The sequence below is a fragment of the Vulpes lagopus genome, chromosome 5 (genome assembly GCF_018345385.1).
Source record: "Vulpes lagopus strain Blue_001 chromosome 5, ASM1834538v1, whole genome shotgun sequence".
Taxonomy (NCBI): Eukaryota; Metazoa; Chordata; class Mammalia; order Carnivora; family Canidae; genus Vulpes; species Vulpes lagopus.
Genome location: NC_054828.1, coordinates 81,591,243 through 81,608,016, shown reverse-complemented (window position 1 = coordinate 81,608,016; position 16,774 = coordinate 81,591,243). Strand labels below are relative to the sequence as shown.

At 39.2% G+C, this 16,774-nt stretch overlaps 1 protein-coding gene across 6 annotated transcripts in view; it reads right to left on the bottom strand.

Moving 5' to 3' along the window:
• Nucleotides 1-655: 655 nt before the first annotated feature.
• DENND2C (DENN domain containing 2C) overlaps nt 656-16,774 on the bottom strand; it is an 85,814-nt gene continuing 69,695 nt past the window's right edge. For 5 of the 6 annotated variants that reach the window (XM_041755379.1, XM_041755378.1, XM_041755383.1 and 2 more), the window contains 5 exons: nt 11,576-11,617; nt 10,545-10,650; nt 4,423-4,662; nt 4,084-4,170; nt 656-2,521 (listed from right to left, as the gene is read on the bottom strand). In XM_041755379.1, the coding sequence (XP_041611313.1) occupies nt 2,490-2,521; nt 4,084-4,170; nt 4,423-4,662; nt 10,545-10,650; nt 11,576-11,617 (507 nt within the window). In that variant the 3' untranslated portion in view covers nt 656-2,489. The remainder of the gene's footprint in view (nt 2,522-4,083; nt 4,171-4,422; nt 4,663-10,544; nt 10,651-11,575; nt 11,618-16,774) is intronic. The other variant, XM_041755382.1, reaches the window with a different exon arrangement.

The window sequence follows — 16,774 nt, the reverse complement described above, 5'->3', positions numbered from 1 at the left end:
GATTTTTCGTTCCCCGCAGGAGGCTGGTATCTGGGAGTGGAAAAGCTTTAAAAAACTTTTGGAGGAAACTGGCTGCAGGGACTTGGCGGGGAGAGGATGCTGGTTTCCCACTCCCCTGACCTACGACCTACAACCCTTATCTTTTCTGTTCGTGGCGGTTTTTCTCTTCTCCTTGCGCTACTTGCTGTCCCCTCCCCCCTAGTTGTCGGCTCCGCGGGAACCCTAGCTTTGGGCAAATGCAGTTACTTGACGGATTCTGCAAGTCGGCGCCAGTCGCCCGTTAAAACCGCGAAGCTTTAGGGTCTGCGCGCAACAGGAGCCTGTCTTTTCCTCTACGGTGAGCTGCCCACCGACTCAGCTCCGACAAACCGCGGCCCCTTCGCCGTCGGGGCGTACCAAGAGCCAGTCATTGCCTCCCGGCCTACCCCCCCCCCCCCCCCCCCGCCGCTGCGGCCCGAGACCAAGCCGGGGACCCGGGCTGCACACCCCGCCCGCAGAGCGGTCTACACCCGGCCGACGGCCTGGAAGCGCTGCCCACGGTTGGAGTCGGCTTAGTCTACCACTGAAACCGCTCATGGGACAAACGTGCTGTCGGTTTAAGCGAAGTATAAGACCTTTACATCTTAAGTAACTTTATTTAAAATTATCCAAGAGACCCATGGAATTTTTGCGTTTATTCATTAAAAGATCTGTAAACGACACTTTATACAAATCTTGAGCAACTCTTTTACAAGTATGTCCAGAACTCAATACTTTACAAAAAATAAAACAGACCTAAGAAAAGGAAGCAGCTTCAGGTCACGGGGATAAAATAAGACTCCCATCGCTGAAGCAAAGGTCTCCACAGAGGGGCGGTCAGGAATCGCCGCGGTAATACCTCCCACCCGCGTTGTATGAACAAGGCCCAGTTACTAATTCTTCCCTCAGGGTTGGAGTGGCACATGGAGAGAGATGTCTGGTAAGAGCCCTACTGGGGTAAGATGCTTAATAAACTTTTTTTTTTTTTTTTTTTTTTAAATAAGACATAGGCTCAGTTCCATTTTCTAGAGTCGTAAGAACTACATAGCACCGGTCTTAAATGGGGTATGCTTCAGATTCATTCATGCACACCTGAATGGGTGGTAATGAAAATACTGTACAAGTCAATAAACTGTATCATAATACAACTTGTAAGGTTTTAAGTCTAAATAAATATTTTTATGCCAGTTAAAACCATCAGCAGGAATTGAAGAGAACAAACTGACATCTGCTATAACATTTATCAGTGAAAATTATACCATCACTGATAAGTTCCTCCTTCTAGTCACTAGTATTTTAGATATTAAGGGTTGGGGTGATTATGTGGTGAGTGCCCAGGAATGTTCATAGTCTGCGTCCCATTTAATTAGGGCAAAAAGACCAACAATTCTAGGGGAACCAAAAAGAGTCTCACGTGGGCACCTATAGTTTGAAGTCCTTATCATCAGAGCTGAAAATTGGCTCTGGTACACTTCAGCTTAAAAGAAAACCTTTTCAATAGTTATAATCCCACAGCTCAAATTTCCATCTGCAGAACTACCCAATTTCCTCTGCGTTTTTGAATGAATAATCCTGGCTTCAGTTTCTGGCTCTGTTGTAGAACTTTGGGCAAGTTACTTAACCTCTTTGGAGTCCAGTCGCCTCATTCGTAAAACAGAGGTGCAAGTATTTCAGGTTGACTTAAAGACTGAATAATGAGACATACATGTACCCCATGTTTGGCACCTTGGGGACATTAAGAAAAGGGGGGGGGGTAGTTCTCATGCCCTTGAAAGGATATCTTCCTGCTAGCCATAATCCCACAAAGTTAATGTTGACAAGCTACTCAAGTGCCACATAATGTGGAGGAGGAGCTGCAAGGTGTCTACTTGTTTAAGATACTCAATAACTGTTAACAAATAAGGGCTTCCACATAAGTGAGATTCCCCCAGACAGAACATTAGACTAAAAAATAAAAACTGGAGATACATGATGTGTATATTCCTTAGCTCAGCTCAAAGAGCCTATAGGTTTAAAACTGCCATGGTATTTCGGTGATGAGAATTATGTGTGCAGGGCCTACTCTGCACTTCTATCATGCTTCCCCAGTACGTTTCTCTCATCGTGCTCATCTTTGAGCTGTTTTTTTTAAAAAATGGAACAACAAATCTTTCCCTAGTAAAAGACAAGTGCCTTCACAGACTAATAGGCACATAACACAAAAAATGAGCCCAAGAATCAAATAGAAAAGGCCACTGAAAAAAAAACTGGAGGCAGAGTAACGAGAACATTGGTTCTAGACTACTCGCAACAATCCTCTAGTGATTACTACAGCAGTAACAGGAGAATTCTCCTCCAAGAACCTGGCCCACTTTGTAACCATTTCAGCTTTCCAGGATTTTGTAGGCTACTTTAGGGCATCCTGACTCTTGGAAAAGTATTTCTTTGGCACTTTCTGTTCTATTTAGGATGGAGACAGTCAATCAAAGGTTTCATTTCTTCTGCAGGAATTTCATTTTACTTCCTAAAGGGAGAAAGAAGTAAAGTGAACTCTCATTAGTTTATTTTTTATTTATTGTACATTATTTGAGGCAAGGGATTAACAACTTAGTCATTCAGAATGGCCCAGGAGTAAGCTGCCATCTCAAGCTGGCATGTGATTTAACTACCAAACAAACAAACGCCAAGTGTCTAATTGTAGAGGTAGAAGAGAACTCAGACATCACCTAATCCAGTGGTTTTCAACCTTGACTATAGTTAAAAATTGCTTGCCCTGATCCCTAGAGATTTCTTGAGCCTGGGGTGGGGAAAATTTTCATTTACATTCCCAGATTAAATATTGTAGTCAGAGTTCAGCACCACTGATTTGATCTAACCTCATGGTATAAAGATGAAATAACAGCCCAAGGCATAATTTGTCCATGGTCTCTCAGCTAGCTAAGGACAAGGCCTAATTTTAATTAGTGGCATATTTTTCCTTTTGTATTGAAGTATAATTGGCAGACAATGTCCTATTAGATTCAGGTGTACATCATAGTGGTTTGGTATCTTTATACATTACAAAATGACCCTATGATAAGTCTGGTCACCAGGGGGTACATATTTTAATGACCAATATAAACACCATGGAATATAGGTCCTTCATTGTTTTGGCCTATCACATCACTGTTCTCCAATATCACAAAGGATAATAAAAAGTTAATAATAATCGAAAAATCATAAACATCTGTTTTGTTTTTTTTTAATTTTTTAAAAATATTTATTCATTTATTTATGATAGACATAGAAAGAGAGAGAGAGAGGCAGAGACAGGAGGAGGAAGAAGCAGGCTCCATGCAGGGAGCCCGATGTGGGACTCGATCCCGGGACTCCAGGATTGCGCCCTGGGCCAAAGGCAGGCGCCAAACTGCCGAGCCACCCAGGGATCCCCTGTGTTTCTTTCTGAAGTGTAAAATTAGTCTTGTAGGATATCCTCTTTTGCCTCAGATGCCCTCTAAATTAGGTGTTGTTTTTAAGATTTTATTTATTTATTTGACAGAGCTCACTTGCACAAGGAGGGGGAGCAGCAAGCAGAGGAAGAGGGAGAAACAGGGAGCCGGATGCAGAGCTTGATCCCAGGACCCTGGGATCATGACCTGAGGCGAAGGCAAATACTTAACCAGCTGAGGCACCCAGGTGCCCCCTAAACCAGGTGTTTTTAATCTGGAGTCCTTGGATGGGCTCAGGAGAGTCCCTGAATACTCTATAATTATGTGCAAAATTTGCATGTTCTAAGCATACTTTTCTGGGAAAAAAGTTTTTATGAGATTTTCCCTGTGATGTGACCTAGAAAAGATTAAAAATTATGATAAGCAAATTCTCATGTCATCCGAGGAAAACAGACCCAAGGACAACTCTGATGGAGAATCCTGACCTCTGAAAAATACTTTTTTTTTCTCCAAAACACTTTGGAACTACAGTCATGGTGTTTGGTCAGTCTGTCTGAGGTTACATTATTGATTTGATTACAAAGGTTTTGTGATGAGGCACACTTTTTGCAAAAGGCTTTTTAGTCACATTATCTATCAAGAAAATACAACAACTCACCAAGACTCCGCAAAATTCTATTCACCCCGCTGGGCTCAGACTCTGGAATTGTTTCCAAATACTGGAGGGCCCGGACCTCAAACAAACCTACAAGGAAAACTCATGTTGGTGAAATTGTCCAATACTTAACTAAAAATCACTTAAGTAAAACTCTGCTTAATGCCAATGTGCTTCCATAGCTAAAACAAAATTACAGAAAGAAGTATTTTCCATCATAAAACAACTCAGATTTTGAGCCCATGAAGCTTCATAACATTTCATACTGAAATCAGTATACCACTGATTTCAAACCTTCCAAGTGCTCACTAAATACTGAGGAAGACCTGATGATAAACTGACCTTTCACCCCAGTTTTCCGAAGCTCTCGGTCCTGGATGAAGCCTGCAAACATCTGCGTTTCCATGAAGAGATCCAGGAAGTGGCGTACACTTCGGGAGGTGTGGGATTTACGGAATGGTTCCCTTTGGAATACACGTTCCCCATGCTCAGTGACAGTCATGCTCAAGGAATAATGTCCCACCAGCTCCACAAAAAACCTCACAAATGTCTCAGATACCAGCGAGTTGAGTGTCACATCTGCTGCAAAATGAAAGAAAAATAAGGAAGAAAGAAAAGAAAAAACCCCAAGCTTTGTGTTTATGGGAAATTGTTATGAAAGTGATGCATAGGAAATGGATTGAAGGACTGAGACTCCTCATTCTTAGCTTCCTTGCACCATCCACAAAAAGCCAATGGCTAGTATCTTTATTTTCTTCCTACACATACTCGTGTTACATCTTTCAGCCTGACTTGCACATCCACTCTTTCAAAGGCCACCAGTGAGAGCCAGCCAAATTTATTTATTTTTTAAAAATATTTTATTTATTCATGAGACACACACACACACACAGAGGCAGAGACACAAGCAGAGGGAGAAGCAGGCTCCCTGAGGGAAGCCTGATACAGGACTCGATCCCAGGACCCTGGGATCATGACCTGAGCCAAAGGCAGATGCTCAACCACTGAGCCACCCAGGTGCCTGAGAGCCAGCCAAATTTAATCCACTTTTCTATTTGTCTCTCCTTTAAACTCTGTGCTGCATTTGTGCTAACCTACTCCTCATTCCTCTTCTCCCATAATTTTAGACTTTCCTGATTTCTGGATTCCTCTCCTGGTTTTATGACCAAACACATTTGTTCTTCTCTTGCCTCTTCTTCCTCTCCCTAAGGATGGTCCTCAGACCACTTTTCAGCATTCCCATCCTTAAATAGTTAACCAGCAGAGAGATAGAGCTGGCTTTCCATGTTGATAATATGCAACTCTATCTCTCCAGACCTGATGTCACCGGAACTGACCTTCGACATTTTTAGGCTACCTACAGGTAATCATCATTTGCTTGTCCTATCACTGCTTAAATGCTGTCTGTCTAAAAGTCAACTCAGGTCCTTAGGAAATGAGTAAAATATAAATCAAATACATAAAAAATATACATATGAAACCAAATTCATTCTATTTCTCCACCAAATCCGTTCTCTCTCAACTTTCTCATTTCATACTGCAACCATTATTCCATAATAATTTACTAAATGTTTAAGACAGGTCAGGCACTGTATTTAGAGCTTTTAAAAATATAATAATCCAGTGAAGTCAGTATTATTTCTTTTTTACAGCTGAGGAAACAGGCTCAAAACAAAGACATTCTCCAGGGTCAGCTCATCTGGTACAGGGTACAGAAGCTGCCAGACTCCCAAGTCAGTTGATTCTTAACCATTATGATATGAAATACTTTGCCTTTCAGGTTCTAGGATCAAACCTCAGAATCAACTTAGACTCCTCCTTTTTCTTCCACACCTAATAGCTTTTCTTTCCCTCTTCAAATTGTCGCTTGCTCTTTCTATAGGCTCCATACTGGACTGGGAATCAGGGACCTAGGTTTAGTCAGAGTTCTACCATGAAGCAACAGCATAATGGTGGGCAATTCGCTTTACCCCTTGTGACTTCTCTTCCCGTATCTGTATAATGAGGGGGCTGATTAGATGATCTCTAAGGCCTCTTCTGGCATTCCATTTGATATAAACTAGATTTTTGTTATATTTTGCTCAACAGATGTCCTTCTCATCACTTTCCTTCTGTAGCTGAGAATCCACGGTCCATCACTGCTTTTACGGTCAACACTTTTTCCCCAGCCTCCCAGTTACTGTCCCATTTCTCTCCCACTTTACAGCAAAATTTCTTTTTCTTTCTTTCTTTTTTTAAAGATTTTATTTATTCACACACACACACACACACACACACACAAAAAAAAAAAAAAAAAAACCCAGAGAGAGAGAGAGAGAGAGGCAGAGAAAGAAGTAGGCTCCCCACAGGGAGCCCAATGTGGGACTCGATCCCAGGAATCCAAGATCATGCCCTGAGCTGAAGGCTGATGCTCAACCACTGAGTCATCCAAATGTCCCTAGAGCAAAACTTCTTGGAAGAGTTGTTTATACCTGTTGTACCCTTTCTTAATCTAACTCCTTTTGTTTTTAAAATAATGCTTCTCTAGAACTTATCTTCAATTACTTGGTTCTGTTTTAACATATATGCCTTATGTACTCTTTTACATGTATAAATATTTCATAAGGTCATCAGTGAAATGAACACACCAGTACTCAACCCTCAAAGCTTGAAACACAGTATCAAGGTTATCTCCAAACCTCTCTGAGGTGTTCTTCTCCTACTCTCCAATAGAGGGCGACCACTATCAGCAATACTGTGTTTATCATTCCCTAGTTTTATTTATTTATTTTTTCATTCTCTAGTTTTAGGTTACACTTTCACTATATACATAGGCAACCCCAATAACATACTACTAGGTCTTGTACATCTTTCAACATTATGTAACACATATTCTTCTGTAATTTGTTTTCTTCAATGTATGTTTTACGATGCTTTTTTTAATGTTCTGTCAGTGTACGGTTAGGTTTTTAATTTTTGCTATCACATACACTGCTGCTACTTTGAAAACTATTTGCTTATTTCCTAATTATCATGTGGAAGAGTTTCTCTAGGGTATATATCCAAAAGTTGAATTGTCAGGCTGTAGGATATATACACCTTTAAGTTTACTAGATGATGCCTAATTGTTTTTCCAAAGCAGTTGAAGTAATTTGCACATTCTCACCAATGCCTGACCTTGTTAGACTTTTTAAGTTTTGCTAATATGGTGGGTATAAGATGGTGTCTCACTGTGGTTTAAATTTACATTTCCCAGATTCTGATGAGGTTGTACACCTCTTCATATATTTATTGGCCTTTCACTTTTCCTCTTCTGTGAAATGATTGTTCACATCTTTTCCTCATTTTTCTATTGGGTTGTTCATCTTTTTGTTATTCAATTGTATTGTAGGAATTTTTGAAAATAAATTCTGGATACTATTACTTTTTTTAAAAGTATTTTTAAAAAGATTATTTATTTTATTCATGAGAGACACAGAAAGAGAGAGGCAGAGACATAGGCAGAGGGAAAAACAAGCTCCATGCAGGTAGCCTGATGTGGGACTCAATCCTGGGACTCCAGGATCACACCCTGGGCCAAAGGCAGGCACTCAACCACTGAGCCACCCAGGCATCCCTCTGGATACTATTCCTTTGTTGGTTATATTTGTTGAAAGTATCTTCACCTAGTTTATAGCTTATCTTTTGTTTCTTTTCCATGGTGTCCCTTAATGATCAGAAATTTAAAAAATTTCACAGTGTCAGGGGCGCCTGGGTGGCTCAGTCAGTTAAGCATCTGCTTTCCGCTCAGATCATGATCCCAGAGTCCTGGGATCCAGCCCTGCATAGGGCTCGCTGCTTGACAGGGAGTCTGCTTCCACCCCCTTCATGGCTTGCACTCTCACATGCATTCTCTCTCTCTCTCAAATAAAGTCTTAAAAAAATTTAAAGTGTCAAATTAGTCTTTTTAAAAATTTCGTGCTGTTTGTGCCACATTTAAGAAATCCATTACTGTCCAAAACATGATATTCTCCTCTATTCTTCTCTAAACTTTTAATGTTTAACTTTAAAGTTTATTTATTTATTTATTTATTTTAAAGTAACCTCTACACCCAGGGTGGGGCTCAGAGTCATAACTCCCAGATCAAGAGTCGCCCACTACCCACTCTACCAACTGAGCAGACTGAGCAGGCCTGAGAGCCCCTACTTTTAGCATATATATCTTTAATTCATCAGAATTAGTTTTGTGATAGGGTGAGGTATAGATCCTGTTCATTTCTTTTCATATGGAAAACCAATTGCCCTCCTCTTGTTTACTGAATGGTTCATTCTTTTCCTGCTGATATGCAATGCTGGTACTGACACAAATTAGGTTTCCTTATGCTTGTGCACTCTCTATTCTTCCCTTTGCTCTATTCATTTTGGGACCAAAACCAAACAGTCTTAATTACTATGATTTTATGATTAATTGATATTTTTTAGGGCAGCCCCTTCAATGTTGTTCTTTTACAGAAGTGTCTTAACTATTTTTGTAATTCCATAAAAATTTTATAAAAAGCTGAGTGACATTCCAATTCTTTTTTTCCCTGTTTATTTATTTTTTATTTAAATCCAATTAACATATAATGTATTATTGGTTTCTGAAGTAGAGGTCAGTTATTCATCAGTTTCATATAACACCCAGTACTCATTATATCATGTGCCCTCAACTCCCCACCACCCAGTTACCCCATCCCTCCACCACCCTCCCTTCCAGCACCCCTCTTAGTTTCCTATGATTAAGTCTGTTATGATCTGTCTCCCTCTCCAATTTTCTCTTGAACCTTCCCCAATCTCACTTTCTTCCCATCATCTCACTGAATTTGCTTTTACCAAGGGCTTAGAAGCCCTTCTCATTGTCAAATCCACGAGTCAATCCTTGGTCTTCATCTCACTTGACCTCTTCATACATTAGACATAATAACTATTTACTTTCCTGGGTGAAATAAGCTCTTCTTTCAACTTCTCTAATATTACTCCTCTGTTTTTTTCTTCTCCTTCACTAGCTACTTTTGTAGTCACCTTTTGCTGGATCCTCTTCCTCCTCCCTACTACTGCCAAACATTGGAAATCTGACCCCACCATTACCAGCCAACCCAGGGGTCAACCCTTAAATCTATTATTTTCTATCTATATTCATTCTGTAGGGTTATCTCATCTGGTCCCACAGCTTTAAAACAGCAACTTCTTCTTCTCCTTTTTTTTTTTTTTTTAAGATTTTATTTATTTATTTGACAGAGAGAGAGAGAGCGCGCACAAGCAAGGGGAGAAGCAGGCTTCTAGGCCAAGCAGAGAGCCTGACTCAGGGCTCCATTCCTGGACTCTGGGATCATGACCTGAGCAGAAGGCAGATGCCTAACAGACTGAGCCTCCCAGGCACCCCAAAACAGCAACTTCTAAATGTATGTCTTTAGTTCAACTCTTTCCCCTGAATCCTAAATTCATGTATATAAATGCCTACTTGTTATCTTTAGTTGAATGTCTGCTACACGTTGAATGTCCAATAGGTATCTCAATATTCAAAATGAATCTTTTCATTATTTCTCTAAACCTGCTCCTCTCTTAATGGTCCCTATCAGTAAATAGCTTTAGTTTTCTCATCTGTAAAATGGAGATTAAATAAAGATACCTGCTTCATAAAGATACTACAAGAATGAAGGAGGATGTATGCTAAGTGCTGAGCACAATGCCTAGTACAGAGTAAGCTGGTCAGTAAATATTTTTCATCCTTCTTCAACAAATACTTATGGAGTACCTACTTATTTCCTGTTGTTTAAAGTACTGGAGATAAAGAAAAACAAATTGTTGCTGCTCTCATGGACCTTACATTTCTAACACATGTGATGAAAAAAGCCCTGGAGAAAAAAAACTAAGGTAGGGGAATAGGGTAGAGAGCACTAAGGGAATGGGTACAATTTTAAAGAGGATGGTCAGAAGGGCGCCTGGGTGGCTCAGTCGGTTAAGCATCTAACTTGGGCTCAGATCATGATCTCGGGGTCCTGGGATTGAGCCCTGCATATGTGTGTGTGTGTGGGGGCGGGGGGGTCCCTGTTTAGTAGAAAGCCTGCTTCTCCCTCTTTCCTTGCTCCTCCCCCTTGCTCGTGCCTTCTCAAATAAATAAATAAAATCTTAAAAATAAAATAAAATAAAAAGGACCATCAGGAAAGGCCTCACTGAGAAGGTGACATGTGTATGGACCTTTAGGAAAAAAAGAGCACGAGGCATGTTGGACGTCTCGGACGTCTCGGACGTCTAGGGGAATGGCATTCCATAAATAGAACCCAGCAAGTGTAAAAGTCCTGAAATAGAAGGGGACCAGGACATCTGAGGGTTGGCCAGGAAGCTGATTATAGGCTTTCCACATCATAGGTAATCTCATACTTCTGTACATCCTTTAGCTGGGTGCTGGGCATTCAGTCAATTATTTACTGCCTTGATTTTGAGTTCTCAGACCATTTATCTCATACCTTGTGAAAAATTCTGCTCCTGAGCCAAGATTTCATTTCGTTCTTCCAAAATCTGTATCAGGGCAGCCTGGAGTTTAGGAGGCAGAATTTCGTCCTCATCAGATACCTTAAGAGAAGAAATTGAGGTATTTCATGACCTGTGAGAGAAACAATCTCAAACACACTAATAAAAGTCCCCAACATTCTACAGGCGATTTTGTATAGATTATGGCTAAACATCTAATCTGAACCTTCCTTCCCTACACTGAGCAAAATTCATTATGTTTATGGTACACATATCTTAATTACATAAAAAATAATAATGTTTTATGACATTTTCTCATACCTTTCCACCAAATATCTCTCACCTACAAGTCTTACACTATATTACAAGGATCATCCACAAATAAGCAGTGTTTCAAATGTTATGAGCTAATTTATTATGACAAAGTCTTGGGAAACATTCTTTTCTCCCTGTGTTCAGTGCTCACCAACTTTATATACAGGTTCCATACAGGGCGCTTGTTCTAAAAAGGCTTTGCTAACTCTTCCTTCCACTTTCAATGCCCACAATAAATGACCACTTTTTTTTTTTTTTGCCTCTATTGTACCCTGTAGAAATTTCTATTATACCATTTCCAAAACCTTACAGATATGTCTGCTGTCCCTTCCCATTGTTAGATTATAAGGTCTGAGGGCTCAAACTGTGTCATACGCATTTTTAGATTCTGACTAACAGAGTATCTAGAAATAATCAATGCTGAATGCTTGTTAAATTTAATTAAATTAGAGGCTTATACATCAACCTATCTGGACATCAAAGGAGGGTTACCTTTCTTGAAAATGACATTTAATCTCTTTCCTCCTTCCTTCTTTGGGAGAGACAGCTATAAACCTAACCCAATTTTCAAGTCAATCTTGTATGATTGGCCACAATGTCAAGTATGTGTAGGAACTAAAAGTCTTGCCTGAGTCATCTTCTCTAAGAACTTTCACATATTTTCTGTCCAATTATCCCCAAACATTATGTAATCACCTCATTTGTTACTTACCTCCTGTAAGAACTTGTCTGCACAGAGATCAACTATCAGCACCTAGGGGATAAAGGAGCCAGCTAAGTCAAACCAGAGACATTCACAGAGACATACATTAGGCACTGCTAGTTTAGGAAGAGGGTGTTGATTCTTTCAAGCAATGGAAATAGTTTTAAACAAAATTAAGTTCAGGGATGCCTGGGCGGCTCAGTTGGTTAAGTGTCTGCCTTCAGCTCGGGTCATGATCTTAGGGTATTGGGATCAAGCCCCACATTGGCCTCCCTGATCAGTGGGGAGTCTGCTTCTCCCTCTGACCCTTCGCCTGCTCGTGCTCTCTCTCATATAAATAAATAAAATCTTAAAAAAATTAAGTTCAAGTTACAGCCCATTTAAAAGTTAACTCTTCAACACATCAAGAAGTCAATTGCAAGTAAAAAAAAAAAAAAGATAACATCTATACATTAAAATTTACAAAGAGACCATGCCAACCAAATGCAATGTGTGCACTTTATTTGGAATTTGATTCAAACAAACCATTAAACATTTACAAAATGGAGGTTTGAACACTGGGTTGTGCTAATATTAAAGGAATTGTTATTAAATTTTTTAGGTGTGGGCACCTGGGTGGCTCAGTGGTTGAGCATCTGCCTTTGGCTCAGTCATGATCCGGATCGAGTCCTGTATCAGGCTCCCCACAGGAAGCCTGCTTCTTCTCTGCCTATTTCTCTGCCTCTCTCTTTGTGTGTCTCATGAATAAATAAATGTTTAAAAAGTCTTAAATTTTTTAGGTGTGATAATGGTATTGTGATTTTGTTAAAAATGCCTTTATGTTACAGAGATTTATAGTGTAATATTTAACAATGAAATTTCATCAGGATATGCTTCAAAATATGGGAGAGAGGAATGGGTAAGGGTAAAGATGGGCCATGAGTTGGTAAGTACTGAATGAAGTAGGGTAATTGGAGTTATTTTAACCTTTTGTTTACTTTATATATATATATTTGAAATTTTCCATAATAAAAAGTTTTAAAAAAGCTTAATACAAAAATCAGCTGTGTGCCTATACACTAATAATGAACTATCTGAAAAAGAAATTAAAAAAACAATCCCATTTTCAACTGCATTGAAACGAATAAAATACCTAGGAATAAATTTAACCAAGGAAGTGAAAGATTTGTACATTGAAAACAGTAAACATTGATAAAAGAAACTGAAGAATGCAAGTAAGTGGTAAGATATTCTGAGCTCAAAGATGAGAAAAACTGATATAGTTAAAATTTTCATACTACTCAAAGTAATTTACAGAGTCAACGTAATCCCTATCAAAACCATCAATAAAGTCATAAGGAAACCTACAAAATGGGAGAAAATACTTGCAAATTATATATCTGATAAAGGGCTAATATCTAAAATACATAAAGAATTCATAGGACAGCAAAAAAAAAAAAAACCCGCTAAATAATCCTATTAAAAAATGAACACAGGAGGGGCACGCCTAGCTGGCTCAGTTGGTACAGCATGTGACTCTTGATCTTGGGTGGGATCTTGAGCTCAAGCCCCACATTAGAAGTGAGATCACTTAAAAAAATGAGCAGAGGAACTGAATAGACATTTTTCCAAATACATACAAATTAGCCAAGGGCACATGAAAAGATGCTCAATGTCACTGATCATCATGGAAATACAAATCAAAACCACAATGAGATATCACCTCAGTCTGTCAGAATGGCTATTATCAAAAAGACAAGAAATAACAAGTGTTGGTGAGAATATGGAGGAAAAAGGAAGCTTTGTGTATTGTTTGTGGGAATGTAAACTGGTGCAACTACTATGGACAACAGTATGGAGGTCCTCAAGAAATCAAAAATAGAACTAACATGTGGATGTGATCCAGCAATCCCACTTCTGGGCATATATCCAAAAAAAAAAAAAAAAAGGAAGAAGAAGAAGAAAGAAGAAGAAAGAAGAAAGAAGAAATAAGAAAGAAGAAGAAGAAGAAGAAGAAGAAGAAAGAAACATTATCTTGAAAAGAGATGTGCACCCCCACGTTCAGTACAGCATTATTTACAAAAGCTAAGACATGGACATAACCTAAGTGTCCACTGGTAGATGAACAGATAAAGAAAATGTAACACAAACACACACTGGAATATTATTCAGCCATAAAACAGAAAAATCCTGCCATTTGTGACAACACTGATGGACCTAGAGGGCATTATGCTAAGTGAAGTAAGTCAGGCAGAGGGGTGCCTGGGTGGTTCGGTGGGTTCAGCAACTGTCTTTGACTCAGGTCATGATCCTGGGGTTCCTGGGATTGAGTCCCATTTCAGGTTCTCTGCTCAGCGGGGAGGCTGCTTCTCCCTCTCCCTCTGCCTGTCACTCCTCCTGCTTGTGCTCTCTGTCAAATAAATAAAATAAAATCTTTTTTTTTTTTAAAGAAATAAGGCAGAGAAAAAGAACGAACGTATGTGGAATCTAAAAACTGAATGCATAGATACAAAGAACAGATTGGTGGTTGTCAGAGGTGGGGGTGGATGATGGGTGAAATGAGTGAAGGTGGCCAAAAGCAAACTTTCAGTTATAAGATAAATAAGACCTGGGGTTGTAATGTATAACCTGGTGACTATAGTTAACAATACTGTATTGTATATCTGAAAGTTGCTAAGAGAACAGAGCTTAAAAGTTCTCAACAGGGACGCCTGGATGGCTCAGCGGTTAAGCCTCTGCCTTTGGCTCAGGGTGTGATCCTAGAGTCCCCAGATCGGGTCCCACGTGGGGCTCCCTGCATGGAGCCTGCTTCTCCCTCTGTCTGTGTCTCTGCCTCTCTCTCATGAATAAATAAATAAAATCTTAAAAAAAAAAGTTCTCAACACAAGAACAAAAAATTGTTAATTGCGTGAGTTGTAGTTTATTGTGGTAATCATTTCACAACATTTACACATATAAATTATTATGTTGTATACCTTAACCTTAATACAATGTTATATTTCAATTATAGCTCAATATAAAAAAGGTGAGGAAAAAGGTGGGTTAACATAACAGAGTATTGGGGAAGAACAATCTTTCCAATAAATGGTAGTAGGATAGTTGGCTATCCATATTTTAAAAAATGACCCCTACCTCCTATCATATACAAAAAAATCAAGTCCCAGGATTCAGAACCAAAAATTAAAGTCACTATAATAAAGCTACCAAAATTTCCAGGAGATGAAATAGGAGGATATCTCCATGAAGTTAATATAAAGAAAAACATAAACAGTTCACAAAAATAAAATAAAATAAAACCTCACACTAACCACAAAGGAAAAGAATGATAATTATACTATGTTAAAATGAAGAACTTCTGTACATTAAAAAACATCATTTTGGAGAATAAAAAGGTATGTCACAAAGAAGCTGATATCCAGAATATAAAAATACTTCTTACAAGTCAATGAGGGTAAATAATCCAGTAGAAATAGACAATGAATTTTTAACAAATGATATTCAAATGGCCAATAAACACAGAAAGATGCTCACCCCCAAAAGTAAACAGGAACAACAGGAACCCTGTGCTTTGGTGGTGGGGATTTAACTTGGCAGAAGTACTTTGGAAAAAGTTTTACTGTATTTCTGAAGTTGAAGATACACTTAACCTATAATCCAGGAATTCCAAGTATATACCCTAGAACTGCATGCACATATGTACCAAGGGACATACACAAGAATATTTAGAGCAGCATAATTTGTAATAATCCTAAACTGGAAACAACTCAAATGCCTATCAACTGCAGATTGGATAAAAAGTTATGGTACATTCACACAACAGAACACTATCCACAATTAAAATGATCGAATGACTATTACACTCACCAACATGGATGAATCTTAGAGACATAATGTTAAAGGAAGCCATACAAAATATATGTGAATCCATTTCTAACAAGCATAAAACCAGGCAAAGCTGAACTACACTGTTTAGTAATAAATGCCAAGGATGTAAAATTATAAAGAAAAACAAGTAAATGATCCCTATAAAGGTCAAGACAGTGGTCACCTTTCATGGGGTGTGGGGAAGGGAACAGTGATAGAAGGTGGCATGATGGAGACTTCTCAAGGTGCTAGCACTACTTCCAGGGCTGTGATGTTTTCCTTCTTTTCCAACATGAGTTACATAAGCATTCACTTTATGAATTCACCGAGCTATACATTTTGTTTTGACCACTAAATTGTGGGGGGTAAAGGAAGAGGGAGAGAGAGAATCTTAAGAGGCTCCATATCCAGCACGGAGCTCGACTCAGGACTCCATCTCACAACCCTCAGGATCATGATCTGAGCTTAAATCAAGAGTCACTTAACTGACTAAGCCACCCAGGCAACCCTGAAACAATTTTTTAAGTTAACCCAAAGTAGTTCTTGTGTTTGACTTAAACAAAAAGACCTACTTTCAGAACAACACAAGAATTAGCCCATGGCACACTATTGTAAACAAGATCCAACTTTGGATTCCTGTGTACTACAGAATTTTTCTCACTTTATTTTTTATTATTTTTTTATTTTTTTTTTAATTTTTTAAAAATTTATTTATGATAGTCACACAGAGAGAGAGAGAGAGAGAGGCAGAGACATAGGCAGAGGGAGAAGCAGGCTCCATGCACCGGGAGCCTGACGTGAGATTCGATCCCGGGTCTCCAGGATCGTGCCCAGGGCCAAAGGCAGGCACTAAACCGCTACGCCACCCAGGGATCCCTTTTTCTCACTTAAATAAAAAGATACAAAAATATGATAGCATAGTATATTAGTGATTATGCATTAATATTAATAATGACTATGTATTAATATTAATGACAGCTCCATCATTCTTTTTAAGGTTTTATTTATTTATTCCTGAGAGACAGAGAGAGAGAGAAAGAGGCACAGACACAGGCAGAGGGAGAAGCAGGCTCCATGAGGGAGCCCACTGTGGGACTTGATCCCAGGTCTCCAGGATCACGCCCTGGGCTGAAGGCGGCGCTAAACCGCTGAGCCACCAGGGCTGCCCCAGCTCCATCATTCTTTTTTTTTTTTTTTTTTAAATGCTTTTTCCAGTTGTTCAAGTCAAGAGTGTTTTATTTTATTTATTTTTTTAAATTTTTATTTATTTATTTATTTATGATAGTCACACAGAGAGACAGAGAGAGAGGCAGAGACACAGGCAGAGGGAGAAGCAGGCTCCATGCACCGGGAGCCCGACGTGGG